This window comes from Meriones unguiculatus, chromosome 16, assembly GCF_030254825.1.
Source record: "Meriones unguiculatus strain TT.TT164.6M chromosome 16, Bangor_MerUng_6.1, whole genome shotgun sequence".
In the NCBI taxonomy this organism is placed as follows: Eukaryota; Metazoa; Chordata; class Mammalia; order Rodentia; family Muridae; genus Meriones; species Meriones unguiculatus.
The window spans coordinates 16,056,851-16,084,094 of record NC_083363.1 but is presented as its reverse complement, the minus strand read 5'-3'; the positions used below and the strand labels follow the sequence as shown (position 1 = coordinate 16,084,094).

Here is a 27,244-nt window from a genome sequence, read left to right as displayed (position 1 = left end):
GTCTACCTAGAGATGAGTCACACTTGACCTCGAGGCAAAAGAAAAAAAAAAATCCTAGCTTACTGAAGCCTAAAATATGTTCACATTTTTCAGAATGAAAACTTATTTTTAAAGGTCGACTCAGGGGGAAAAATTTGTCCATAAGTTGGAGCAGTAAGCCTAACACTATTTCGAGTCAGTGCTTGCGTTTGATTTTGTTGAGATGGCCACACGGGGTGCATGTGGTATGTAGCATGTTCTGCTAAGAGAGCCACACACGGCGAGGTGGTGTGTAGCATGTTGGTGTGAGAATAACTTCCCAGGGTGAAGGAGAGAACTGAAATGCTTCCCTTTAACCTTTAACCTGCGTCACTTTAACCTTTAATTTTCTAAGTGTGTTCTAGCATCTCTGTTGCTGTGTGACATCTTAGGGCACCGATGGCAGTCACTCAGTAGCCGTGTGTGGGTGGGTGGGTGTGCGCGAGAGAGAATGCGTGTGTGATTGATTGTGTGAGAGACTGTGTGTGTGTTTGTGTATGTGTATGTGTATGTGGGTATGTGTATATGTGTGTAGGTATGGGTATGTGTGTGAGTATGTATGTGTGTAACTGTCTCAGTGGGACTGGGTCCAGAGTCCCATTGCTTTGGACCATTGCTTTGCTCCTCTTTAGGCGTGCTCAGGTGTTTTGTTACTAAGAAACCACCAGGCCTCTGTGGTGGTTTGTTTCGGTTTGTTTGTTTGTCTGTTTGTTTGTTTGGAGGTTCCTATGTTCTGCTTTATCAGCGGCTTCCTCCTGACAGACCACATTGCTTTGACTTATAAAACAAACACTTGAAATCAGCCAGAAAACAGAGATACTTACCTGTCCCTGGAGAATGTTCCAGTTGGCTCATAGACTGTGATTGGAATTCAGTTTTAAAGAACATCGATGCTAGTAAGAGTTGTACTTTATGTGTATGGCCACACCTGCTCACTTGTGCATCACAGTGACCAACCTTACTCCTCAGATCTGCCCAGCCAGTCTGGAGAGTGAGTCCGGGATGCTGACTGGTTGGTGGACTGGTAGACAGGATCATCTTTAGGGAAGGTTGTATTATGCGCAGGGATCTTCACGCTGGAGAGCACAGAAGCCCGCACATCTATGAGAACTCCTCCGAGAGGCTGGCAAGATGGGACAGCTGTAACTGAGTGACTCACGCAGCCCCCTGCTGAGGCTCCGTCCTAATTACCCCTTAACAGCTGGTCCTCATCAGTGACACTTGGAGGGAAGGCCCACAGGGTCCGGAGGTACAAAGCTCTGAGAGGGAAGGAAGAAGGCGAAATATCGTTGTCTTATTGAGAGCTATGAAACTCCAAGAGGACGGGAAATAAAATCTTATGCCTACCAGAAGAACTATCAAAATGGGTCATAAGTCCATTGCAGAATAAGGGACTGAGGGGCTAGAGGGAGGGCTCAATAGTTAAGAGCTGCTCTTTCAGAGCACCCAAGCTTGGGTCTCTGCACACACGTTGGAGGGCTCACAACCTCCTGGAACCCTGGCTCTAGCAGATAGGACACCTTCTTCTGGCCTCCAAGGGCACTGATACACACGTGGCGTACACTCACACAGACACACACACATAAATAAAAGTAAAATAAATCTAGAGAAACAAAAAGGAACCAATGAAACACTGGGAAAAAATTTACTCAAATAGTGAGTGTACTTAGATGTGACATTTCCAGCATCCAGAAGAGCTTGTATAGCGGCTGCTGCTAGTAGATTTACATGGCTAAGAAAATTTCTTACCACTAACATCCATGGAAGAAAAAAAAAAACAGAGATGGTTTTTATATCCTGAAGCCTGTCTCGTTACATTAATAAGTCATACTTAGTGGCAAATATGTGAACTGACTGTGAAGGTTCATAATTCATTAAAAGACTTTTTTTTAACAAATTGTTTAATATTCACAAAATTGTTGATCTTTTTATTTCGATCAGTCACGGAACAGTCATCCTAATCATATCTGTTTTGATATTCAGAGGCTGTGCTCTCGAGAAATGAATGAAGCGCTCTCAAATTTAAGTTAATGTATGTTCACACTGGAGGATTTGAGGTGGTTATCAATTCACACTCAAGCACAAAATTACGTTGAGAAGAAGTTCAGGAAGTAGGGTGCAAAGATGCGCAAAAGGAAGGAGGGTCGCTTATACATTTCCCCTCCTATTTCCTCTTTAAAGGTTGAGGCCTCAGGAGACAGCTCAGTTAGCAGAGCGCCTACTGTGCAAACATGGGGCCCTGACTCCAAGTCCCAGAAGCCACGGAAAACACACAGCTTACACTTGTCATCCATGCCATGGGGAGGCGGAGACGGTCCAATCTCTGGGGCTTAAAATTACAAAAATGTAATTTTCCATTTTAAAGCATAAACTGACTTCATGAAATCCATGGCCAAATCCTTGGAGCACCCTGGCCCCCAGCGCCCTACGTGCTTTATGCCGTAACAGGTCATAAACAGCACATGGTGTTTCTGAACGTACCATCTCGTGGACTCACGGTACTGCCTTTGTTTCACAGGACGGTCTGACCCCGCTGCATTGTGGGGCAAGGAGTGGCCACGAGCAGGTGGTAGAAATGCTGCTTGACCGGGCTGCCCCCATCCTTTCAAAGACCAAGGTAAGGCCTTCGGTTTCTGAACGTGCTACGGAGCCGGTTGTTCGGCTGAGCCTTTTGGGTGAGAGGAATGCATAGTGACCACTAAATGGAACACGAGTTCAAGTCTTCAGAGGAGCTCAAAATAAGCTTGGGCACTGGGGAAATGGCTCAGAGGATACAGGCTTGCTCCAGTCGCCAGCACCATATTAAAGCTGTTAAAACTAGTGGTTACCTGAAATCCCGGCACTCAGGAAGCAGAGACAGAAAGAAACCCCTGCAAGCTGGGGGCAAAACTGGTTTTAAAAAAGAAGGTGAGTTAATTGATAGACAGATAGGTAGATATATTATATACATAATAAAAACACAGATACATAGATGAGTGGGTGGATGGATGGATAGACAGATGGACCGGCAGACAGACGGATAAAGTGAAAGGTGATTGAGACAGACTGTATCCGCTGGCGTCTACGTACGCTCACACGCATGCAAATGCACACATATGCAACAATAAGTGGAGGTTCATGAAGCCTTTGTGTATGATGTGTTCTACAGAAAAACCAGCTCTTCGTTTAGCTATTTTGGGTCTGTTCTGCTTACCATTTCATGTTATACAATGAGACTCTCAGAGACTGCCAGATCTCCTTTCTGGCTGAGCTCTGAGTCTTTTTCTACACCCCATCCTGATTTAATTTCTTGGGAGCTCACAGACAGGGGCTGGGGGTGCAGCTTAATGGTACAGCATTTGCCAGTTCACACAGTGCGCTAATTAAAAACATTAAAACTCTGTTTGTCCATTCCCCGCCACTGTGTGAGGTTTGAGGAGTGAGCCTGCCTGCCCTTTCCTTTCCCAGCAGTGTCCTGGAACCCTCATGTCAGCTCACAAAACCAAAATTGCAGCTCTCTCCCTGTTTCCATGTTTAGCAGTCACAAGGGCAACTCGAGATTGGTCTTAGCAGGGAACCTATCCACCCTAGGTGTTGGGATCTGGGGTGCACTGAGAGCTTTGTCGATTCAGGGGACTGGTTGTTAAGCCTTGGTCAGCATGTCCACGTGCAGGTGTGCTCAGAATCTCCCAATGAGCACGAACCCCATCGCTGAGGCCAGGCTGGCTGTCGAGCAAGCGACAGGGAGCCTCCCATCTGTCCTAGCACTGTGATAGCAGGCGCATGCTGCCATGCCTGGCTTTTTATATGGTCTCCAAGGGGATCAAATGCAGACTCCAAAGGTTGTGCAGCAAGCATTTTGCCAACTGTGCCACCTCCCTGGCCCACCAACTAGCCTATTTTGATTGTCTGCCCTACCTGTGCTCACCACATCTTTAAGTCACCTGTGCAGGATTCCTTCCCCGTTGGCACTTCTTACACCATTTAGAAGGAACCTCTCTGCTGCCGTTCGTACATGCTTGCTGCCCGGCTTTCTTTGGTAGAGTGAAAGTCAGAATGTTGCCCTGTTCAGCCCAGAACTGCCAACCACCAAGATTAGTGTGCGGCACTTATGAAGACACCAGTGTGCTGAGAGAGAATGAATAGATTGATGCATGCCTACCTTTAAGGCAGTCTGTCCAGTCCTTTTTGCCTTTTACAGTGCTGAGCCAAGGATGTCTATCACTCCACTCCTGAAGTCACACTTCAGGTGTCATGTGCAACGGGAGCCCTTTCCACAGGCTATTTTATCTTCCTGTCTCCACTCTTGCTGTCCTTCTCCATCACACTGGATTAGTTTTCTACCCATATCGGTCAAGAGTGTTCTAGTTTTCTCTTTCCTGCTGTGATAATAACATTCTGACCAAACTCAGGCTGGAGAGGAAAGGGTTATTTGGCCTACACTTCCAGGTGATGACCCATCATTGAGGGAAATCATTGCAGGAACTGAAGCAAGAACTTGAAGCAGGAACCGTGGTTGAACACTGCTTGCCTTCTGTCTCAGGTCTATACTTACCTAGCCTCCTCATACCGCTCAGGCCCACCTGCCCAGGGAATGGCGCCACCCACAGTGGGCTAGGCCTGGCCTACATCAGTTGCCAAGCAGTACAGTCCCCTGTAGACATGCCTGATCTGATTTGGGCACTCCTACAATTCCTACTCAGGCGACTCTAGCTATGTCGAGTTGACGGCGAAATCTCACTAGGATGGAGCCGTCTGTTTTTGACACTGCTTCCCACTTAGACTCCAGTAAGTCATGTGTCCCCTCAGATTTGTTTATTCTGCACTTTCTCTAAGACTACACGAAAACACAAAGCAAAGGAGAACTTGGCAGAAGTGAGCGAGCACAGATGCCTGTGGGTGGCAGTGTCAGATGGGAAATGTCCCAGCCCTTAGTGACACTGTTAGTGTCTACTTTGGTTCAAATGTTGGAAGGGAATAATACTTTAGGCAAGAACATCCCAGTTTCCCAGTGGCTGTCCAGGTATTTAAATTCATACCACTATTTATTGAGATTCTATCCATTTTTATCTGCAGAACTTGCTGCTAGGCAGTGGGGGGAAATACTGTCATAAATGTCTCCCCTTTAATGAGCACGGATACCTGAAATATAAGACCATCAGTGGTAGTGAGAAAGGCTGGGTGATTTCCCATTGTTTGGTCTTGGAATTTTTTTGTGTCAAGCTACAATAAATGTAGAGATAGTAACTGGTCTTGGAGAATTCAGTTATTCCTGGTTCCCCAGGCATGTCCACCATGCCTTTAAAAACTATTGACGTCTACTTTTTTTGAAAAACGGAACATGCTATTATTTGAGAGGAAAGGGTTTATTTGGCCTCTTTAATGGGCTAAATTATATTATCAGTAATTTTAGACCTCCTTATGGTAAATGAGACTGCTGGAAATCTCACAGGCTCTCCCACTTTGCTTCCAGTTGAAGAGACTGGCATTGACCTAGCCTGCCTTGATTCACTTTCTTTAGAAAACATCCACTGAGGAGTAGATGTCAGCCCAAACATTTCCCCTTTCGGTGCTATAGATTGGACCTGTGGCCTCCTCTGTTCATTTCTTCTCTGGGGTCTTAAGATAAATCCTTAGCCACTTCACATTGCAAGTGACGATCATTAAGCCAGAGTGGTTTAAGCTGAGGTCACATCACTGGGCTGAGTCAGTGGCTTTCCTTTTATTCATCGTTGACACACGGGGGCACCAGATTTCTAGAAATGCATAAAGGTTTCCCTGTTGCCCTTCCAGATGAAATACTGCAGTCTTGTATCTGGGGGTCTGTACTTGTCTAGTCATGTGCAAAGGCAAAACCAAGGGCCAGTGGAAAGTAATGGGATCTCACTTTTTTTTTTCTTGCAGTTTTAAATGACAAGAAATCCTATTAAAACTGTAGTGAGTTCTGGCCCTTGGTATAAACCATTTAAGTTTTAAAACTGGGATAGTAATTACCCTTGACCACTTGTTTTTCTTTGACATGAGAAAGGAAAGTTTCTGTTTTTAAAAGCAGGTGCCGTTCAATTGCCAAATGAAGAATTCGGGTTTTTAACACGTTCGCGTCTCCTCTGAGTCTGGCTCTCGTTTGAGTGAGAGAGGCAAACCAGCGAGTCCTCTTTTGTGTTCCAGAATGGACTGTCACCATTGCACATGGCCACCCAAGGAGACCACTTAAACTGCGTCCAGCTCCTCCTCCAGCACAGCGTGCCCGTAGACGATGTCACCAACGACTACCTGACCGCTCTCCACGTGGCGGCCCACTGCGGCCATTACAAAGTTGCCAAGGTTCTTTTGGATAAGAAAGCTAACCCCAACGCCAAAGCCCTGGTGAGTGGCCCCATCATCCAGCCCCGGGGCGAGCATCTGGCTGACAGCAGGGGGAGCCTGACATACGGAGGGATTGTTCTTTCATAGATAAAGATAGAATGTCCATTAAATCTGTGTACTTCGTTAATCTTTGCAACGGTCCTTGCCAGTAGAGGAGGCCTCCGGTGGGGTCTCGCTCGTGTTCCTCCCGTATGAGTGAGAGCCCGACACTCCCCAGTTATAAAAAGACCATCTTGACAATCTTCAGTCACCTCACTGTGTAGTAATGCTGCTATTCTTCCGCTTGGACATTTGCAGGGTTTTCTTTCTGACATGTAAAATCTTGAAGCAAACTAGACATGATGGCTTAAACCTCTTATCCCAGCACTTGTAAGGCTGAGACAGGGGGATTACTGTGAGTTCAAAACCAGCCTGATCTACAGAATGAGGCTGAGGAGCTGGGCATAATGGCAGAAGCAGGAAGGCTCTGAGTTCCAGGACAACCAGAGCTACACAGTGAGACCCTGTCTTAAAAATAATATTTGTCCACGAATTCGTGAGCTGGAATCATGTTAACCTTCAGTTTCCTTGATAAGACAATGTTTTCTATTGTTAAAATGACCCTTGGTAAGGTGTTTATATTTCATTCAGGCTAGGCACTTGCGCTCAGTGAGAAAAAAAAAAAAAAAAACAGAACTGCCCGATTTTAGGGAAAACATTGATTTACTAGTAATTTTGAGGGGAAGGCTCCATCCAACCAACCCCTGCCAGCAGGCATCTGCTTCCCTGGAACACTGCATTGTGATCTTGTCAGTTAGAGCCATTGTGCTTCTGCCTTCGGGTGGCTGTAAATCAGTAGAGGGGAGGGAGAGGGCTAGGCAGGCAGCTCCTTGGTCACGGTAAGCCCGACAGCTTCCACCAAAAAAGTGTTTCAGAAGCTGTTGACCTGCCCAGTGTGTCAAAAGCCTCTGCATTCTGAGAAGGGAGGGGAGCCCAGAGCGACCATGACTCACTCATTTTCCATAGGAGGGGGAAAAAAAAGGCCTTAAAGCAGGGTGTGTGCCTAACTTTCATTTTCCTATGACTAAAGTTTTCCCAACAGAGGGTCATTGTAGACAGTTACCCTGGGATGAACTCTAGCCAAAGAAACGGGTTCCAGGAACCTTCTTGGAGGCACCTGCTTTGACCACAGCCTGTATGGTGGCCCTTAGTGTTGTACAATTCCCTACTGACAGCTGAAATAGGCGACCCAGCCTCGGCTGTTGGGCAGAGAACAGTTTGGTGGGTAATTTGTTTAAAAGCCAGTTCTTTTGTGAGATTAAACATTTGAGCAAATAGGCTAAATACTATAGAGTCATCTAAGTTCCTCTATCTTTAGAGTAAGTTTATGCTTAAGTCTTGGTTTGGTTTGGTTTGGTTTGGTTTGGTTTGGTTTGGTTTGGTTTGGTTTGGATTGGTTTGGTTTGGTTTTTCCAGGCAGAGTCTCTCTCTGTAGTCCGCTCTGTTCTGGAATTCGCTAGGTAAACCAGGCTGGCCTCAAACTCAGAAATCCACCTGCCTCTGCTAGTATGAAAGGCATGCACCACCACCGCCTCGCCTTGTGCTTGAGTCTGAAAGCCGCAAATAGATACTCTCCGGGGCTTGTAGATACAAACGCCCTGTCACACAGGGGACGAGTCCAAGCAGGCACAGCAGAAGGCTGGCCGCGCAAACCATCTTACGCTCTTCGTCCTGATGCTTTTCCCAGCTCTTTCTGTACTCGAGGTGAGGCAGGAGGGAACATTAGCTCCATAACTCCATACATAGAGGAATAGAAAGTGCTAAGTGAATCTACTTTGGTCCCTTACTACTGAGTCTTAACTGATCTAAAGCCTGAAAATACAGGTAGGAGGCAGGATGCTAATGTCTCCCAAATCCATCTTCCCAGGATTTATGATTTTGGTGTTCTAAGTTCATAAATCTAGACAGCAGTGATTTATAAGGCTGTGTTTCTTACTCAGAGTTGCCCAGAAGCAGGAAGAGAGGAGGCACTTGACGTATAGTAAGTCAGTCAAGGATAATATGAAGGACCAACTGGCTGGATGGGGTCAGGCTGGTCAGTGGTGACACAAGCGTCCAGCGTAAGAAAAGGGACATTAGCTAGTCCCTTAACTAGCTAGACATTCAGTACATGCCTGTAGTTCTGACCATCAGAACAGAAAAAGTAGGAGGGCTGGAGAGATGGCTCAGTGGTTACGAACACTGGCTGCTCTTCTAGAGGACTCAGGTTCGATTCCCAGCACCCACACAGCAGCTCACAACTGTAACTCCAGTCCTGGGTGATTTGACCTCCATAGAATTGTGTGCCCCCGGTACGCAGCTATAAATGCAGCCCCCATACACATAAAATTATAATTAAAAAAAATAAAATCAGAAGGCACCTCTCTGAGTGCAGGCTGGCCTTTCATAATGAGACTCTGAGTCAAAAATCAAAATGAGATTTAAAAAACAAAAACAACAACACCAAAAAAAACCAACCAACCAAACAAACAAACAAAAAAAACATTTGGAACATTGAACTCCAAAATAAAATAAGGAAGCCTATGCACATTTTGCCTCTCCCTATCAGAAGCTTACAACCTGAGAACCTTGCTAGGAACCAGTCCAGACCTCTTTTCCTTCCAGGAAAGGAAGGCCATGTCTAACCTCCTGTGGTTTTGAAGTCTGCACAGCACCTCAGTATACTAGACGTCTTTTTCTCCATGGGACGGAGTTATGTAGATATATTTGTTTGTCCCTTACAGAATGGCTTCACCCCTCTCCATATTGCCTGCAAAAAGAACCGGATCAGAGTAATGGAACTCCTTTTGAAGCACGGTGCATCTATACAAGCTGTCACCGAGGTGAGGGGAAGCACTTCCGGGACACACGGGACAAGAGAGTTTAGCTTCAGCAGCCCTGGGTCCCCATGGGAGGCAGCCAGGTCTGCTTGTGGTATTGTCACAAGCCACTTTCTTCCCTCTTCCCTGAAAGGACCCTTGAGGCTTAGGAGCTGACACAGGCGTGTGAGTGGATGGGTATAAATAGACGCAGATATACCCCAGGACAGAAATACAGTTCAGAACACACAGTCATGGTGCAGGCTCCACTGTTGAAAGGCGACCGAAATAAATCTTACTTGCACTGCTTCTCTAGTGGAGGCCAGTTTGTCTCCTCAGGGGCATCTCGCTGGCATACTGTCATCTCCTGGGGAGAGGCTGGCTGTGCGGCCAGATGATTCACACTTGGCTGCAGCTGTCTGGCTGAAAGGCTGAGAAACCTGTCCCGGTGCTTTGAGAGAGTAAGGACGGTTCTGTGTGGAGGTTGACAGCGAAGTATGAGGGTAATGAGGTCAGGGGCAGGGAAGCCCTGCAAACCTTCCCTCCGAACCCACTGAGAGAATCCATCCTTGTGAGTCCCCACTGGGTCTCCTCCGCATTGCAGACAGGCCTGTGTCGCCCTCTCCAGAACTGTCCCACCCACTCCACCCGCTCCACCTCTCCACCTTCCCACCTTCCAAACCTCAGGAACTCTACCTGCCAATTCTAGCCCTGGCTCTTCTACAGCAGGTGTGTGTGTCACATTCATTTGCCCGGCTGGGCCTGCACGTATGGACCACCTCTTTCAGGAAATCTGCCCTTGCTTCCTGCTTTGCCCTGGGTGCTCCCAAGGGATGGTCACATGCACATTTCTACCCATGCTCTTACCCAGTTGTCATACCCATGAACCTGTGACTCCCTGTGACCCCAGAACCCACAGATCAAGCCTTCCCATCTTCACAAACCCACAGCTCAGGAAGTCTTATTGGATGCTCGGTGCTCGCACACAAGCTCCTGTGCCTCTTGCTTGTATGTGCCTTGCTTGAAACACTCACTACTAAGTTCTCAACACACCGTGGTCAGAAATACCAGTGCAAGTCTACTCTTTCATGAGACTTGTGTCTGCCTGGTAGGATCCCTGGTGTTTTTCCATACAGAACAGTGACTAGACCTCAGTGCAGGGAAACACTTTAGAGGCTAGACTTGACTTGGGAACAAGGGTTGGACTGAAGTTGTTTAAGTATCCAAAGATGCTTGCCAGGGCTGAGAAGCCCTACCAGACCCCAGCTCCCTGAGAACCTGAGAGGGCGGTTCCCTGACACCTCATTCCCCTGTTGCTGGAAAAGGGTGGCAAACCACAAAAACTCCCCTATCCTCCTTTGCTTCAGTCTTCACTGCTTGGAGGCTGGCAGGCCCACTTTCTCTTCTTAATCATTGACTTTACTTTTACATGTATATGTATGTATATATTATAGGTAAATGTATATATGTGTATGAAAGGGCTATTCTTGAAGCTCAGTGTTAAAATATTGCCTAGCATGGGTAAGGTTGTAGGTTCAACTTATTAGATGGATAGATATATACATATTAATATTTAATATATGCTTAGATTAAATATATAGTAACAAAACATATATTAATTAAAATTGTATATATAGAAAGAGGATGGATGGATGGATGGATGGATGGACGGACGGACGGACATGTGTGGGGATAAGTAGATGGCTGGAAGTAGGCAGACAGGCAGGCAAGTACACAATCTAGCCTCTTGGATGATAAGCCAACAGCCAACATTTTCTTCCTTCCCCTTTAGTCGGGCCTTACCCCAATCCATGTTGCTGCCTTCATGGGACATGTAAATATCGTGTCACAGCTAATGCATCATGGAGCCTCCCCAAACACCACCAACGTGGTAAGTACCCTTAGCCAAGATTCTGGAAAGCATGGCCTTTCTGTACTTACACATTGACTATAAGAAAGCTAATCACTATTTCATTTCATTACGTCAGATACAGAGTTTAAGAACACCTTTAGTTTTGTTATTTTATTTGTTTTGGGTTTTTTTGTGGGTTTTTTTTTTGTTTGTTTGTTTGTTTAGTTTTTTTGCTTTGAAGGCTAGATCCTGCCTCCTGTAGGAAGTTGGTTAAAAATTGTTAAGATTTGGGAATGTGCCCATTAACACTGGAAGAACAGCCCTGGTGGAAATGCAGTGGACACACCACTAGTGGAAACATCAGAGAATGGAAACACAGTGCTGTGGGGTTCTCTGACAGAATCCACCAAAAGCACTGAATGCTGAGGACTGAGGGTATGATTAGCACAGTGTCATCATCTATGTGAAGAGGTAATTTCATATAACTTCAAAGGCTTCTGCTTGGAGAGTGTTCTACCATACTGTAGCTAACCCATGGGCGTCTAAGTGAGCAAATCACCAGGCAGTATTTTCCCATGCCAAGCATCGCCAGCAAACCCACCAGATGACTTAGAGTAATTGTGTGAGCAAAAACTGCTCCCCCTGAGCATGCTATGCCACCCAGTATTGTTTCACAGTCTTTCAAACTGGACATCATCCTTTTAGCACAATAGACCACATGCATAAGACTGCCCATTTAACTCAAACACAATAAGGAAGTGAGGATGAACAATATTCATCACAGAGGTTGTGTGCCATGAGGTCTTGCACACACCCTTGTGTAGGGTTAAAAGCAGACTTTCTTTTACTTCATAAAAAAGCACTGTGTGATAAAGCAAACAACACCCTCAGCTCCTTTCCAGTGAGCACATGGCCTGTCTCTTGTGAGGCCTCCTTCCTGTCTGTCTGTTCAGATAGATGGTGTGCCGGGCAAAGCCTATTTTATAAAAGTCAGTTTTCTGTGGATTTTGCTTTTGTGAGCAAACATGTTTGGTTTTTATCGTGTTTGTATCTCAGTGTATGCTCTCTGTCACGTTGTCACTTTTGTCGAATGAATGAGTGAGTAATATGAGTTAGAGGTGTGAAGGAGTTGGGAAGGGGTGGGCCAGAGCCCCTCACGATGGTACCAAGAAATGGGATCTGATCTATTTAGGTCGCTGGAGGTGGGCCACCTCCGACCCTCAGGTGGTTTTGGTGGCCCTGTGCAGTGTTTACGTTTAATCCCGATTTTGTGTTCAGTAAGAACTGATAAACTGACACAGATCTTGACTGCCAGCTCTCCAAAACTATAGGATGGTGTGCTGGGGTGAGGCCGCCATCCATAACAGATTACAACAGCAACCTGCAAGGGCAGGTCGGGCAGGTCTGGGGCTCTCCCCCTTGAGCTTGCTCATCTGCTGTGCTTCCTCATTTCTGCCCATTCTCTACCCCGGGAGCACTGGCACCCTTTCAACCCTAAGGATGCCTTGCTGTAAATCCCTGGGCGTGCTTCTCATAGCATCCATGGCTGTGTTCCCTGGGGTTACACCGTGGCCAGGCCACCCTGGGGCAGGTTTCTGGGCAAGTTTTTATGTGTTCATTTTCCTATATTTCCAGCAAGGAAGTGCTCAGGGCCCTTTGTGGTTGTTGTTTAAAAAACAGTCGCTGTAACTTCATGCCAACAAAGCATGCCATTTGTTTTGAGAGTTGCCGTTAACTGACTTTGTCTTCTGTTCCGCAGAGAGGAGAGACGGCATTGCACATGGCGGCTCGGTCGGGCCAAGCAGAAGTGGTGCGGTATCTGGTACAAGACGGAGCTCAGGTAGAAGCAAAAGCTAAGGTGAGGGCAAGACGCAGGACCTTAAAACTGAAAAAAGGCTAAAGCCTAATGTACAGTAAACCTTTAGGTGAATGCTTACTGTCTCTCAAAAATGGGGTTTTATTAATATGACTTTCCAGTGCTGAAGGTTTCCACCCAAGAATCATATAAAAATACTCTGCCATCACAGCCGTTCGGCTGCGTAGCACAGCTGTGTAGAATAAGGGACTGCTCTAGGCACATTGTGAAGCCCTCACAGATTGGGAACTGGATCTAGGCAGATCCAGAGCTCTTCCTACAGAGATGATCTTAGGAAGGAAGTTTCTAGAACAGCCATAGCCTGTAAACATGAGTCTGAACTTGGGGTGACTTGTATGTCTGTCACCTGACACAGCCTCAGAAGGAAAAAGGATGTGGTTTTTCTTTTCTTCTTCCCTCTTTTATAAAATAGGAAACTATAATGAGGGCTTCGACAGACTGGTTCATACCAGAAGCCCAAGCATTCGGAAACCTGAGCTACCACACCCAGCTGAATCATTTCTTAACCTTTTAACTTTCCTTCAGTGGTCACTGTATGTGGGTCCTGAAGCGTAGCTTGCAGACCCTGGTCTAGAAGGCCATAGCTGTACCTCTAACTTAGTAAAATAGAATAACCGGAGAGTCAGGATCCCATTATTGCTGGTAGGAGCCCTCGTACTCACGAGTGTTGATTACAAACAAACAGCATATCTAGTTGATACTGAAGATGATATTTAGAGTCTGAATTTCATGAAGGAGTTATGATGGCTGAGACCGATCATCTGAGATCTCCTCAGCTGACTGACTGAGGTTGAATCTTGATCTACCATGGAAGCGCTGAGCAACATTGGACAAGTTAATTGATGTCTCCGTGCTGCACTTCCTTTTCTAGAATAGAACTTTTAAAGTGTTGCTACGTGTCATCCCAGACATATAGGTACGTAAAACAGAACACAACACAAATTCAGTATTTACTAAGGATAGGTCATAAAGATGCTTTAAGTCAAGTCTGTGACATGCACAGAACCTTAGCATCCATTAAAGGTGAAAGCAAACCTGCACACTAATGATGGATGTGCTCACTTATTTTAAATCTTGGCTGAATAGTTGGTACTCTAGAACGTAGAATATCTTCAAAGCTTTTCAGAGTTCATCCCTACTTTGATTTCATAATCGCCAACGCTGACACCACCGCCTTGCATAAGCATGTGCTATAAAAGATTGAGGGGGGCATTTCACAAAAATTGTTAGAAATCTTGCCCTCAACGAGCCCAGATTCAGCTAGTGATTGGGAAACTCAAGTCAGCCACTCAATCAGTAATTTTAAAACCAACGCTCTGCCACAGACCAGGCCACAGATACATTCACATGGTATTTATGTGTTTCGGAATGTCAATAGGAAAATATTAAAAGTATTTGCTTTCAATTAATTAAGCCAGGATGCTTCCCTAAGAGCAGGAAACATTGTGTGTGCAGTGAAAAACGCTGCGGTTCATGTCGTACAATGGCGTCGAATCTGAGTCAGGATATTTAGGCCGAGTTTGTTGATGTTGCCTGACAGGTTGCCTGACAGGTGCAGCATAACGTGTTCACGTTTCATATTCAGAATCAAAGACACAACGAGGCTCTCAAATGGGCACCAGCAGGCGCTGACAGAAACCCCTCACATGCCGGAGGCTTTAAATTCATTTTTAGTTACTGAGGGTCTGTGGCCTCTTGTTGGGTTAGGAACCTCCTACGGTTTGCGATCCACAATCAAAGAGTTCTCAGGGGAAACAGAGGGTAAAGATGTCTGAGTTCATATAGGTGGGATGCTTCAAAGAGAGCCTGAGAAACGGATGGCAGCGAGGTTCTGGGGTTGATGCAGCCATGACAGGGGGCCGTGAGCCGTTAGATTCCTCCTGCTTGTCATGGCCCCTTGGCAGCCCCTCTTATTGCTCCTGTTAGTCACTTTTTCTCGTTGCCGTGCCCAAATGTCTGAAGAGAAGCACTTTAAGGGAGCAATCGTTTATTCTGACTGATGGCTCAAGGGAGTTATCCCTTATTGCTGGGGAAGACACAGCATGGGGGCAGGAAGTCAGCTGGTCATGCGTCTGCGGTCAGGAAGCAGAGAATAGAGAGGAAGTTGGACCATCAAACCTCAGGCCCGAACCCCAGTGACCCACGTTCCCCAGTGAGGCTCCAGTTCCTAAAGGTTCCATGACCTTCCCAGAGAGCGGCACTGGCCAGGGAGTGAGTGCTCAAACACTCTGTCAGTTAGGGACACTAACGGACAGCGCTTCGTCTAAGCTCCCCACTGGTTGTGTCCCCTCTCTGATCTCTCTCCCTTTGAGCAAAGAAATACCCACGTGCTGTTCTACCCTTCCCTCTACCTCTCCTACCAGAGGTGCTTAAAGAAACTGACGCATTTTAGTGGGTGTTTCACTTGGAGGAATGACGTGGGGCATTTGGGAAGGTGGAGAGCCACCCATCTGGTCAGGTTAGGGAAGGGTGGCCCTCCCACTTGTCTCAGGGGCAGGGCTCAGTTCATGCTTCATGCCTTGAAGGGAAACTGGTAAGTTAGCCCTTTAGTATAGGCAAATGCAGCCCTCGCCGCCAGGTTACACAATCTGACACACCCCAGAGGCGGGACCGCTGCCTGCATGGCCCTGTTCCACACTCCCTAACTCTTGACCCTGTGAAAAGGTGGTGCTAACGAAGCAACGAAGTCATGTTGGGATGGCTGGGAGAAGTAAATACAACTCCCAGGCATGCCAAGTCCACTCAGATTTGTTCTCATACCCCCTCTCCACACAACGCCCCCCCCCAAAGACTCGCTATAGATTAAGACTGATGCTCTCAAGAGGGTGAGGAAGAGCTCAGGTGCAGGTAGAACTGCCTTTGATGCTCTCACACAAGTAGGTCAGCACAAGGGTCTTAAGATATTCCATCCCCACGTCTGCACACCTTGTAGAAAAAAGAAGACACGAGGTTCCCTTTAACATTGAATTAGTTTCCCATGCCTCAGCCCCGGGGCAGCTAACGTCCCCTACATTCTTTCCATGGTATCATTGCCTTGTGAGCTCACGAGCCTTGTGTCTCTACCTTGCGTCCAGGATGACCAGACCCCACTCCACATCTCGGCCCGACTGGGGAAGGCTGACATAGTGCAACAGCTGCTCCAGCAAGGAGCGTCCCCCAACGCGGCAACAACTTCTGGGTACACCCCCCTTCACCTCTCCGCCCGAGAAGGGCACGAGGACGTAGCTGCATTCCTTCTGGATCACGGAGCATCTTTATCCATAACAACAAAGGTATGACGGCTTGCCCTCCCCCCTCCCGCCCGCCCAAGCACACCCTTCTCAGAGTCTCTCACACTGGGATGGGTTAAGAGACTGTGGTTCTGGATCTCCTGTGTGTTGGATCCCCAGGCTAGTCATAGCCCTGGCCAGTAACACCTTGCTCATGCTCAGCACGGAAGGTAGCTATTCATACTTGAAGAGTTTTCTTTTGCTCTCAAGTTTCTCAGTATGTTGTCTTCTGAGGATATCTTAATGATATCTAGAATAAGAGTTTTTTTTGGGGGGTTGTTGTTTTTTTGTTTGTTTGCAAATTACCTGAGAGGCTTAAATGGCAGTTTGAAACACACCTGATGATTTCCTTTGTTATAGTTGACTGACTAATGACCGTTTGATGCATTCATCTCTGGTGTCTTCAAGTAATATCCTCTCATGGCTCTAATGTGCACACGGGAAGCAAAACTGACCTGTTTGCCTTTTACCTAATTTTTATGAGAGCTCCATGGACGTAACAAGTGTAATAGCAAAACAGATTGGCTGATGGCATGTCCTGAGAGAGAAGTGATGGGTGCTGTGGTCTCTTTTCTGGCTATGGATAAGAAGGGCTAGCATATAATTGATACAAAGCAAAAAATGATTATACAGATTATACTTGCAGGGGAAAAAAAAAAACCTGAATAAATAGTGCCTACCCCAAACTTCATCTCCCATGATTCCTTGGGCTCTTTGGGAGAGTCAAGTCACAAGTTCCTGGATATAATTTTGAATGTGAAACAGAATAGTGGGTGATGGAGGTCATAGGTTACCCCTCGCCCTCCTACATCCTAGCTGCCCACTACCTCTAGTTAGCAGTAGTCTTGTGAGACAGTCGATGTTGGTCATGCTCCAATCCCTCCCTTATGAAGGGTGGGGACCCTCTTCAATATGTGTTGACTGGCTTGTGGATACCAAGACCCTTTTCAGGCTCTGAAATCATGGGAGAACAGCCAGGAACTCTAAGCTTCTCGCCCTTGCATGTGTTATTACTCAGTTCACCCCAGGTAGCAAGGATGAAAGGACTTCTAGCTGCTCCTGGAGGCGGAGGCACGAGACAAGGCTTTGCATGCATTTGTGGGGAAGCAGACAAAAAGGAAAAGGGACGTGGCCTCTGCTGACGGAAGGCCACAGAGGGTCCAGACTAACAATGGGGTTTCCCAGGCACACCCACACGGGCCTACAGTGGGATATGGTGTAGGCCATTCTTCCCACAGTATGACACCCTCAAATGGCCCTGGAATAATGTCCAGATCTGGCTTATCAGTGTCATCCTGGGCAGACCCAAACAAGTAACTGGCGTGGTTTGGTCAGCAGAGGGGAGAATATTCTCTCCGTCTTTAGAGGTGTCCAACCTTTTGACAGTGTTACACAAACCTGTGGTTAAAACTGTGTTAGGCCACAAGCACAGCTATCGTGAGACACCTGTGGTCTCACAGGCTGCAGGTTAGACACACATGGTAGATATAGTCTGCTTGTCCCTATGGACGACAGGAGTCTTCAGGTGTTATGTGCTACCTAGGACCTTACGCGTGTGCACACACACACACACACACACACACACACACACACACACGAAACTCATCTTCATCCATAGCACAAGCCATCAGCCCCAAGAAGCCCGGCCACGTGTCACTTCCACTCGTGATGTTTTTCCATTTCCCTCCTCAGAAGGGATTCACTCCTCTCCACGTGGCTGCGAAATATGGAAAGCTTGAAGTAGCCAATCTCCTGCTGCAGAAGAGTGCGTCTCCCGATGCGGCTGGGAAGGTATGACGTCATCAGCCACCCTGCGGCAGGCCACTTCCACAGTAACAAACCAGCACTTGCTAATACGCCCCCCCCCCAAACCCACAGCCACTCTGATGGTAGCTAAGCCTTACTGAAGTTTCATTACAGGGTTCCCCAAAGAATGGAAACCTGATTGTGAAGGGTGCTGTCTGTTATAGCCAGTCTAATCCCATTTCCTAAACCTAAGAACCTCCTACTAAGACACCTTTGACCCTGATTGTTGTCTCTGCATGTGTTTTCAGAGCGGGCTAACTCCACTGCATGTAGCGGCACATTACGATAATCAGAAAGTGGCCCTTCTGCTTTTGGACCAGGGAGCCTCCCCCCACGCAGCCGCAAAGGTACCTGTAACCTCACGACCCAGGAACCGGGTGTGCGTCGTCCGTCTGTCTCTACACTGGCATCCCCTCCTGCTAATTCTGTAGCGTCCTCGTTGCTTAGGCGTGGCTTGTAAAATCTAAGGGCAAGAATTGCCAGGAAGGTGTAGGCCTCCCCCATTTAGTCACCTCGTGTGGTAGACGCCCAGTAAATACATACTTGTCAGCTGATTTCCTTGGGAGCTCCAGGGCATCCTAGAAGATGAGGAGGGAAGGAAGCTGGAATACTCTTCAGCCAGACTGAAAACATGCACAGAGCCTAAAGCAATGAGAAGCTCTGACTTGTGAGACCCAGGAGACATCTGAGTTTGGTCAAGGGCTTGCTATATGAGCTTACGTGCCTGAGTCCAGATACCCAGCACCCACACAAAAAGCCAGGCATGGAGGCACATACCCAAAGTCCCAGAGCCTCTGTGGCAGAGACAGAAGGATGGGTGGTGATTGCTGGCAGCTGGGCTAGTCTGATCATCAAGCTACAGATTCGGTAAGAGACCCTGTCTCAAAAGGCAAAGTAGAAAAGCAATTGATAAAGACACCCAACATCAGCCTCTGGCCTACAAACTCCCATGTGCATGCCACATACATGCACGCATACATGTATACACGCGAGCATACATCAAATTTTATAAAACCACATATTACATTTTCTTGGCCAGAAAAGAACTGCCTGCAAGTGCTTCATGCTCCACAGAGCAGCCTACAGGGTCTCCCGTGTGGGTTTTTATTACCGTTAAGGGCACTGTAATGTTAGTCTTGTTATGGGGGAAATTTTTGCCCAGTAGACATCCTAGATTTCTGAGAAGAAAACACAAAGTGTAGTGTATCCGGCAGTGGCGTTGCCCCGGCATTCTGACGTGGAGTGCCACAATGCAGCCTCCTTAAAGAGGCACTTACAGAGTTCCACTGGCCAAGGACACGTCTAGTCGCTAAGCGGGTGGCTGTGACACAACACTGAACCAGCAGGAACCAGAACCTCTTTTCTGATCCTCTTAGTGTGTTTTATTGGTTGAAGGGCCCTTCGGTGTCCCTGCTGCTTCTGAGCCTGGCCTTGAGTCTTGCTTAGTGTCATGTCAGATCCCTCACACACAAGGTCGGTGAGCCCGGCCTGTTCCAGGTCATGGTGCTGTAAGAGAGAATGTTCTAGACACTTCCTGTGAGCAAGGATGTTGCTGTTGTTGTTTGTGTTGTTTCCGTGTGTGTGTGTGTGTGTGTGTGTGTGTGTGTGTGTGTGTGTACACCTGTGGGGATCAGAGGATAATTTGCACGAGTTGGTTCTCTCTTTTTACCACAAAGTTTCCACAGTCATAGGTTAGGCACCCAGTGTCCTTGCCTGACACCCCACCCCTCACTCCACAGATCCTCCTTCCTGCATTCTGAGGCCATTTGCTCTCCTCGGTGAAATATGCTCAGAAATCAAATTCTAAATACTTTCCCCCAGAGTATCAACCCTGGCATTGGCTCTGTGGTGAAGAAAGGTTTCCCTGCCATGCCTTTGCAGAAAGCAACCAAACGAACAAAGCACCTCTTTACTGCCTTCGTTGGCAGTGTGAACCTGGGAGAGACGAGCCCGAAAGCGAGGCAGACTGAAGTCTGGTGCAATAGCCAACTTTGTTCAGAACATCAGACAATTTGTAAGATTTTTAAGAGTCACGGGAGGAAAGCGTCTCATCACACGCGTAAGCTACTCGTGGTGAACAAGCCACATATGACAAGAACTCATTTTTTCCATAGAGGTGTATATAAACAAACAACAACAGCCAGTGGTAACAGATAATCTGAAGCGAACTTACCCCTATCTGCTGCACCTAGGAGGGGCGCGGAAGCGCTTCCCAAGAACAGTTCCACGTTTTTGAAGAAGCTGGGGTCACAAGACTCTTGTCTTGTTTTCTTGGAGTTTTCTCAGAAACACTCAAAATCCCCCTCACAAAACTCCATCCTTGGGCGGTGTTCTGACAAAAACAATAAATAAATAGCTTTAGAAGAACCTTTAGTCTAACAGCCCACAGGGTGAGGAAGTCCAGCATCCGTGAGCGTACACTTGAGTAAAGAAAATGTAGGCCGTATTCACACATGCGAGGTTGTTCAGCCTTGAAAAGGAAAGGACACCTGGGTTGTTTTCAGGTTTGTTGTTATTGGTTGGTTGGGTTTTTTTAGGAAGGGGAAGGTCCCATTAAGACAGAGAAGGAAAGAGGATAAATTGCCTTGGCCATGGCCTCTTCACAGCAATGGAAAAGACAAGGCCCTCTTGCCTGTGGGCCTGTGTTTCTAAGCAGCCCCAGAGTCTTGGTAGGGAATGAATGCAGTTCTCACATGGGGGTAATAATCCTGCCACACTAGTGCTAACCAGGCTAGAAGGAGCAGTAGTTTACAGAATGATATGTGGGGGAAAAAAATGAGTCTAGCCCTTTTTTGTTTGTTTGTTTTTGCTTCTGAGACAGGGCTTCTCTGTGTAGCCTTGGCTTGCCCTGGAACTCAGCTCTGTAGACTAGGCTGGCCTTGAACTCATATAGATTCACCTGCCTCTGCCTCCTGAGTGCTGGGATTAAAGGCATACGCCACCACACCTAGCTGACCGGTCTTTTTTTTTTTTTTTTAATGTTCATAAATAAACAGGTCAGAGACTCAGGGCGTGGCTCAGTAGTAGAGTGCTTGCCTCTACCACGCACACAGCCCTGGACTCAATCTGAAGCACACATAAACCAAGTCCAGTAATGTACACCTGTAATGCCAGCACTCTGGAGATGGAGGCAGGAGGATGAGAAGTTCAAGACTTCCCTACCCTTGGGCACACAGTGGAGTATAAGGCCAGCCTGGAATGCCTATTTCAATAAAATAAAATAAATAAAACAAATGAAATAGCAAGCCGTCAGTATCAAGCTTTGCATCTATCAAACAAAATTTAGGATGAAAGTTTCCAAATTTACAAAGTATTGAACAGAAGTTGAAGAGCAGGCTGGTAAGTAATAACTCTATTATGTCCCATTAGCCTGAGGCCGCAGTCAGTTAAGCACCAACTTTCCTAATGGGGCATTGATCGCTTCACGTTTAGTGTTTATTTCCCGACATCCCCTAGCCAGGGGCTTTGTACGCTTTGATCCTAAGCAGAACGGTTATCTCAGTTACGGGCTGGTTTTATCTGCTAGGGGAACAATCCTCCAGGCAGAGGTTTGGACAGCTGAGCTCTTTCTCCGGTCGCCAAGGCAACAAACACAAAGCTTAGTTCTGCCTCTTTAAAGTAGCAGTAAATCCCAGAGACTGCAAGGCTTCCCCAGAAACTCCACCCACCTCTAATCTTGATACCTCATTGGCCACATCTAGGTGCAAGATATCCTGGGAAATGTAGTTTTTGGGTGGGCAAACAGCCTCTATGGCTTTTACTCCAAGTTCAGTTTCTGAATTCCAGTAGACAGAGCTTCGGAAGGCGCTGCAGCCGTATCCTCTATGCGTGCCCCTCTTCTTTACCCCTTTTCAAAATCGCCAGTACATTACACGCGTCCTAGAAGCATGATTCACGACTTTCGGCGAGCAGGTTGCTAAAAAGTACATATGCTAAGCGATAATGGGATGCTGAGATCCGTTTCCACCGCATGTCTCCAGAGACAGGATGCTAGGTTAGAAAGAAGCTTGGCTTGGTTGCTGGCAAAATCAAGAGGTTAACTAGAACGCAGCACTGAGCCTGGACTACTAGCTCACACTTCTGTAAAGCGTTAGGACCTTCCTCATTTTACATAGCTGTGTGTGTGTGTGTGTGTGTGTGTGTGTGTGTGTGTGTATACAGGCTTGGCGGCAACGTCAACTGGGACAGTACCATCTATTGCTTTTCAGAACTGTTTTTAGTGTGGTATGCTTAGATAGGTTCATAGGACAGCTATTTTGTCTTCAACAAGAATGCGGGCAAGTGGGGCGAGAGAGATGGCTTAGCAGGCAGGAACACTTTGTACTCTTGGGAAGGATCAGGGCTCAATTCTCAGTGCCCACATGGCAGCTAAAAACCACCTATAACTCTGGTTTCAGGGATCAATGCCCCTTTCCGGCCTCTGAGGGCACCAGGCATGTGCATGGTACACACACATATATGTGTGCAGAAAACCAGATACATATACAATAAAAATAAATTTTTTTAAGAGTGTGAAAAAGTAGAGGTGTAAGTTTACTTATGATTGGGCTGGAGAGGTGCTTCAGTGGTTAAAAGCAAACTGCTCTTGCAGAGGCTACAGTTTGTGTCCTCGAACCCTCACCAGGAAACTCAGCCCCCTCATAACTCTAGGTCCAGCAGATCCTCCATGGCTTTCAGCCTCTGTGGGCACCTGTGCTCACACATTCGCATAACTAAAATCTTTTCTGAAAAAAAGATTTTTTTTAAGATTATTCTATAATTGATTCTCCCCGGTTGGTTTATCAAATTAAAATATCTTCCTTGAGTATAGGAATTAAGTAGCATTCTGTTTTCCTGTAAGCAGCACGTAGGAGGTTAAGAATTGTATTGTGGGCCTCTGGATAAATTCTTTCTCCCTTCCTGAAAGTGTTCCCTGAGAGTTTCTGAAACCATTGTGGTTCTCTTACCTTAGAGTGTAATTTGTACCTCACAAGGAGCCAGGATGAACATCTAAAGCAGTGGTTGCCAGCCTACGGGGCACGCCCCACTTGGGGTCAAATGACCTTTTCACAGGGGTCGCCTAAGATCATCAGAAAACACAGATATTTACATTTCAGTTCCTAACAGTAGCAAAATGACAGTTACGAAGTAGCAGTGAAATCATTCTATGGTTTGGGGTCACCACATGAGGAACTGCGTTAAAGGGTCACAGCATCAGGATGTTTGAGAACTATAAAGTATAACACGGATCTTGTTTACACCTGACACACATTGCAGAGATGCTAGAGCTTTTTTTGATAATTGCTTCATGGGGGCCTAGAATTTGTGGGATGTGGTAGAACAGAGCAAGATTGTCATGTCTGAAAGGAGAGCAGACCGCCCTGCCCTGGTTAGGGCTGAAAAGTGACTAAGTTGTGATCTTTTCTTTCCTCTTTTATTGGTGGTGTTTGGTTGGTTTTGAGATAGGGTCTCACCATGTAGCCCAGGAAGGCCCTAGCTTCCCAAAGTCTAGAATTACAAGCATGCAACACCACACCCAGCTCAGCTGAATGTTTTGTCCCTTGTAAAAGTAAAAGCACAGAAGATAAGGACAAGGACTTCTCCCGTCTTTACTGCCCATACCATTAGTGTTAGGCTTTCCTCTGTTAGTGTCTCTTGTGAATTTTTCCCTTTTATGGAACAACAGAATGTGATGAGCTGTCCCCTGCCCTCATGTCTTACACTGTAGCCTTGGACAAATCCAGTGTTCTGCTGGGCTTCAGAGGCTTAGGTCTCTAAAGAGTGTGTCTAAGCATTTGATCAGAGGGCCAAAGGCTTCTCAGGGTAAGCTGGTGTTTCCACATGGCATAGGTCAAGCCTAAAAATAGTAATATAAAACCACCTTCTGCCCTGGCTTAGCCAGTCGGAGGAGCCTAGAAGTAACGTTTCCACATTGCACCTTCCACTTGCTATGGTCAAGTTCATGTTCCTATCAGGGTGCAATCTTGAATTTCTCCTGGATGGCAAAATCCCAGAAAGCAATTTCTCAGGTCAGACACTCAAGGCTCCCAAGGCCCAACTAATTAGCAGGGAACTTTATCCACAGCTTTATCAGTTGGGGAAAGCCACCGAGGGAAGAATGGCTGAGTGTTCTTGAGAGGGTCAGAGCATCTGACTCTTAACTGTGGAGACCCCTTTCTTTATTTAATTGACTTGTGCCCATTAATTTGAGACATCCATGAGGACACCAAAACCTGTGCCCCTCAATAGCTTCCAACCGCAGTAAGAAGAGATAAATATGTAAATAAGAGAATGAGGGCTAAATGTCCGGTACTGGAGTGAGAGACAAAGTGGTTGCTGGGTGTTGGAAATCCAGAGGTGAAAAGAGGGAGCTGACTTCCCTGAGGGGGTGGGCCTTGAGTTGAGATTTCAACTGCTACGCACTGTCTTCACAAGCAGGCTGTGGGAAAGCATTCGTGGTAGGGCGAAGTAAGCCAGGGAAACCAGAAACAATAATCTGTCCAGTCACCTGCGGGGTGATGGGGCTGGCTCTCAAATACCGTCAGACTATTCTGAATCGATGAGAGAGAAACAGCTCCCACAGAGATTAAAGACTGCAATTCGCCGGCAGCTGGTGGCCTCTTCGTTCTCCTGGCGCAGCTCAGAAGGCACAGTGATAAGACATGGGATTTCTCACTGTTCTAGAGGTTGGGAAGGCCAAGACTGAGGAGTTCCCATCCTGCAAGGGCCTCATTGCTATGTCATCCCATAGCAGGAAGTGGAAGGGCCAAGAGAGAGGGTGGCCCGGAATTAATCTTGTCTTCTCAGAAGTGGATTCCCTCCAGAGCCCACTCCCTCCTCAAAGCACTCCATCCATGTCCACAGCGCTCTCTCTCTCCAGAGGCCACGCCCTCTGCAAAGCACTCTATTCATAACCTCTCTCTCCACAGCCCACCCCCTCTACGATCCACTCCCTGCACAGCCCCGTCTCTCCACCTCAGCTTTTGAGAGCATTGTTGGAGGGCAAGTCCTCTTGTATCCTCACCGTCCCTTATGGGTTCCCAGCACCATTGCTCTTGGGGCAGAGTTTCCAGCACGTGAAGACTGGGGACACCTTTCAAACCAAAACAAACTGACACTAAACCAATTTTAAGAATGGAATTTTGAATGCCTCTGAGCATGGCCCCTGGATAACATATGACTTATTCCTCTAGCGCCAGTTGAAATACAGTAATATGTCTTGAGCACCTACTATCACAGGTGGCCTTTTCAGAAACCAACAGTGTGTCGACTCAGTTATTTTAAATGGCAGTTTCTCCTACTCAAAACTGCCTTCATAATACTATTTGGTGTCGTATCATTTCTTCACTTCATCACGCTTTCTTGTTTTTTGTTTTGTTTGTTTGTTCTTTGCACAGTTAGAGATTCACTAGAAAGGGAAGCATACTGTTTGAAAATGCACTGTACACATTTTTGTCTTGGCACTAGACATGACTGAGTGATTGGTTTTGACAGAATGGTTACACACCGCTGCACATCGCTGCCAAGAAGAACCAGATGGACATAGCGACTTCTCTGCTGGAGTATGGTGCTGATGCGAATGCAGTTACCCGGCAAGGGATTGCTTCCGTCCATCTTGCAGCTCAGGAAGGGCACGTGGACATGGTGTCGCTGCTCCTCAGCAGAAACGCGAACGTGAACCTGAGCAATAAGGTAACTCTCTTCCCGTTCTTCTACAAAGCATACCTACCGCAGAAATCAAAGCCTCGGAAAAGCCTAAAAGTTGAGCCAAATGTTCGGTTCGGAGAACATATGCAAAGCTGGCAAGATGGCTCAGCAGGTTAAGGTGTTTGCTGACCTGGCTGATGGCTTGCGTTCAGTCCTGAAAACCCATGAGAGAACCGGGTCACACAAGTTCACTAGTAGATCAAGAACACTGCCATCGTGTAACACTGCACACTGTGTATGTGATTCATTAACTATCACTGATTTTTTTTTTTTCTGAAGTGAACACCACTGATAACATGTTAAAATTCCGGTGTGGTGGTGTGGTTTTGTTTTTAGAGTCTCTGAAGTTTAGTGGTGATCACCCACATATCTTGGGGGAAGACAGTATAATCACCCCTCTTGGCTTTAAAAATACCACTACAAAAAAGTGAGGGAGAAGGAAAGGGAGCCCAGATGGATCAAATGTCACAGTCCTGAGCGGTGAGCACCCCCGCTACTCTGGGGTACACCCGGACTATGTTTATGAAGCCTGTGGTCAGCAGTGCTGACATAGGGCTCATACAGAGTGGCCCATGCCCTTACTCTGTAGATTTTTATTTTTTAACGAGTCATAGCTACTCTCCTAGAATTCACAACCAAATCTCACACACAGCCACATGCGTGTGCTCACCCCTTGCCACGAGTGACAGCCACGCTTTTGGAATCTCTTGCAGAGCGGCCTCACGCCACTCCATCTGGCTGCTCAAGAGGACAGAGTGAATGTGGCCGAAGTCCTCGTCAACCAAGGGGCCCACGTGGATGCGCAGACGAAGGTACGTCTCGAGTGACTGACCTCAGTAGGAAAGCTGCAGCCGTGGCACAGGCGGAAAACCGCCCCGATCCTGTCAGCCTCAGACAGCACTTTCGTTGGCAGGCCAGAGCCTCTGGTGATGGCAGCTCAGACACTCTCATCCCTATTGGCCCAAGTTGTGTTCTAGCAGCATGTCAGTCTCGTATATCATCACCAGCAATCCTGTCACAGATCTGCTCTGGGGGACAGGGCAAACTGCTGTAGGTTTTGTTAGTGAAAAAAAAAAAAAAAAATTCATATGTATCTCTTTTCCCTGAACATTTGAGACAGGGTCTGGCTGTCTTAAAATCGGACAGGCTGGCCTCAAATGCACGGATTCACCTGCCTCGCCTTCGAAAAGCTGGCATTAGAGCTGTGCCACTACACACCCATTCTCCCTCAATACATGTCAGTTTATTACAGGGAAAGGGTACTGAGCTGGGCATGGCGGCACACCCCTGTAAGCTCAGCACTTGGTAAGCTGAGGCAGGAGGAGTGCCATAAAGTTAAGGGCAGCCAGCACTACATAGTGAGTTTCTATGCTGAGTCTTCCACATGTGAAACCCCAGTTCAAAGAAATGAATAGTTCCGAGGAGGATCAGGAGGAGGCTTGAGGCAAGAGCAGCTCACTGCCCTATACACAGGGTTGGTGAACACACACATACACACACACACACTAAATAAATAATTTTTTTTTTTAATTTAAAAGGCTATTTATAAAGTATT

General features: G+C 46.9%; 1 protein-coding gene across 25 annotated transcripts in view; it reads left to right on the top strand.

Moving 5' to 3' along the window:
* Positions 1-27,244, top strand: part of Ank3 (ankyrin 3) — a 571,679-nt gene that overhangs the window by 426,663 nt on the left and 117,772 nt on the right. For all 25 annotated transcript variants that reach the window (XM_060369399.1, XM_060369391.1, XM_060369385.1 and 22 more), the window contains 10 exons: positions 2,537-2,635; positions 6,166-6,363; positions 9,126-9,224; positions 10,993-11,091; positions 12,812-12,910; positions 16,003-16,200; positions 17,890-17,988; positions 18,252-18,350; positions 25,477-25,674; positions 26,403-26,501. In XM_060369399.1, the coding sequence (XP_060225382.1) occupies positions 2,537-2,635; positions 6,166-6,363; positions 9,126-9,224; positions 10,993-11,091; positions 12,812-12,910; positions 16,003-16,200; positions 17,890-17,988; positions 18,252-18,350; positions 25,477-25,674; positions 26,403-26,501 (1,287 nt within the window). The remainder of the gene's footprint in view (positions 1-2,536; positions 2,636-6,165; positions 6,364-9,125; positions 9,225-10,992; positions 11,092-12,811; positions 12,911-16,002; positions 16,201-17,889; positions 17,989-18,251; positions 18,351-25,476; positions 25,675-26,402; positions 26,502-27,244) is intronic.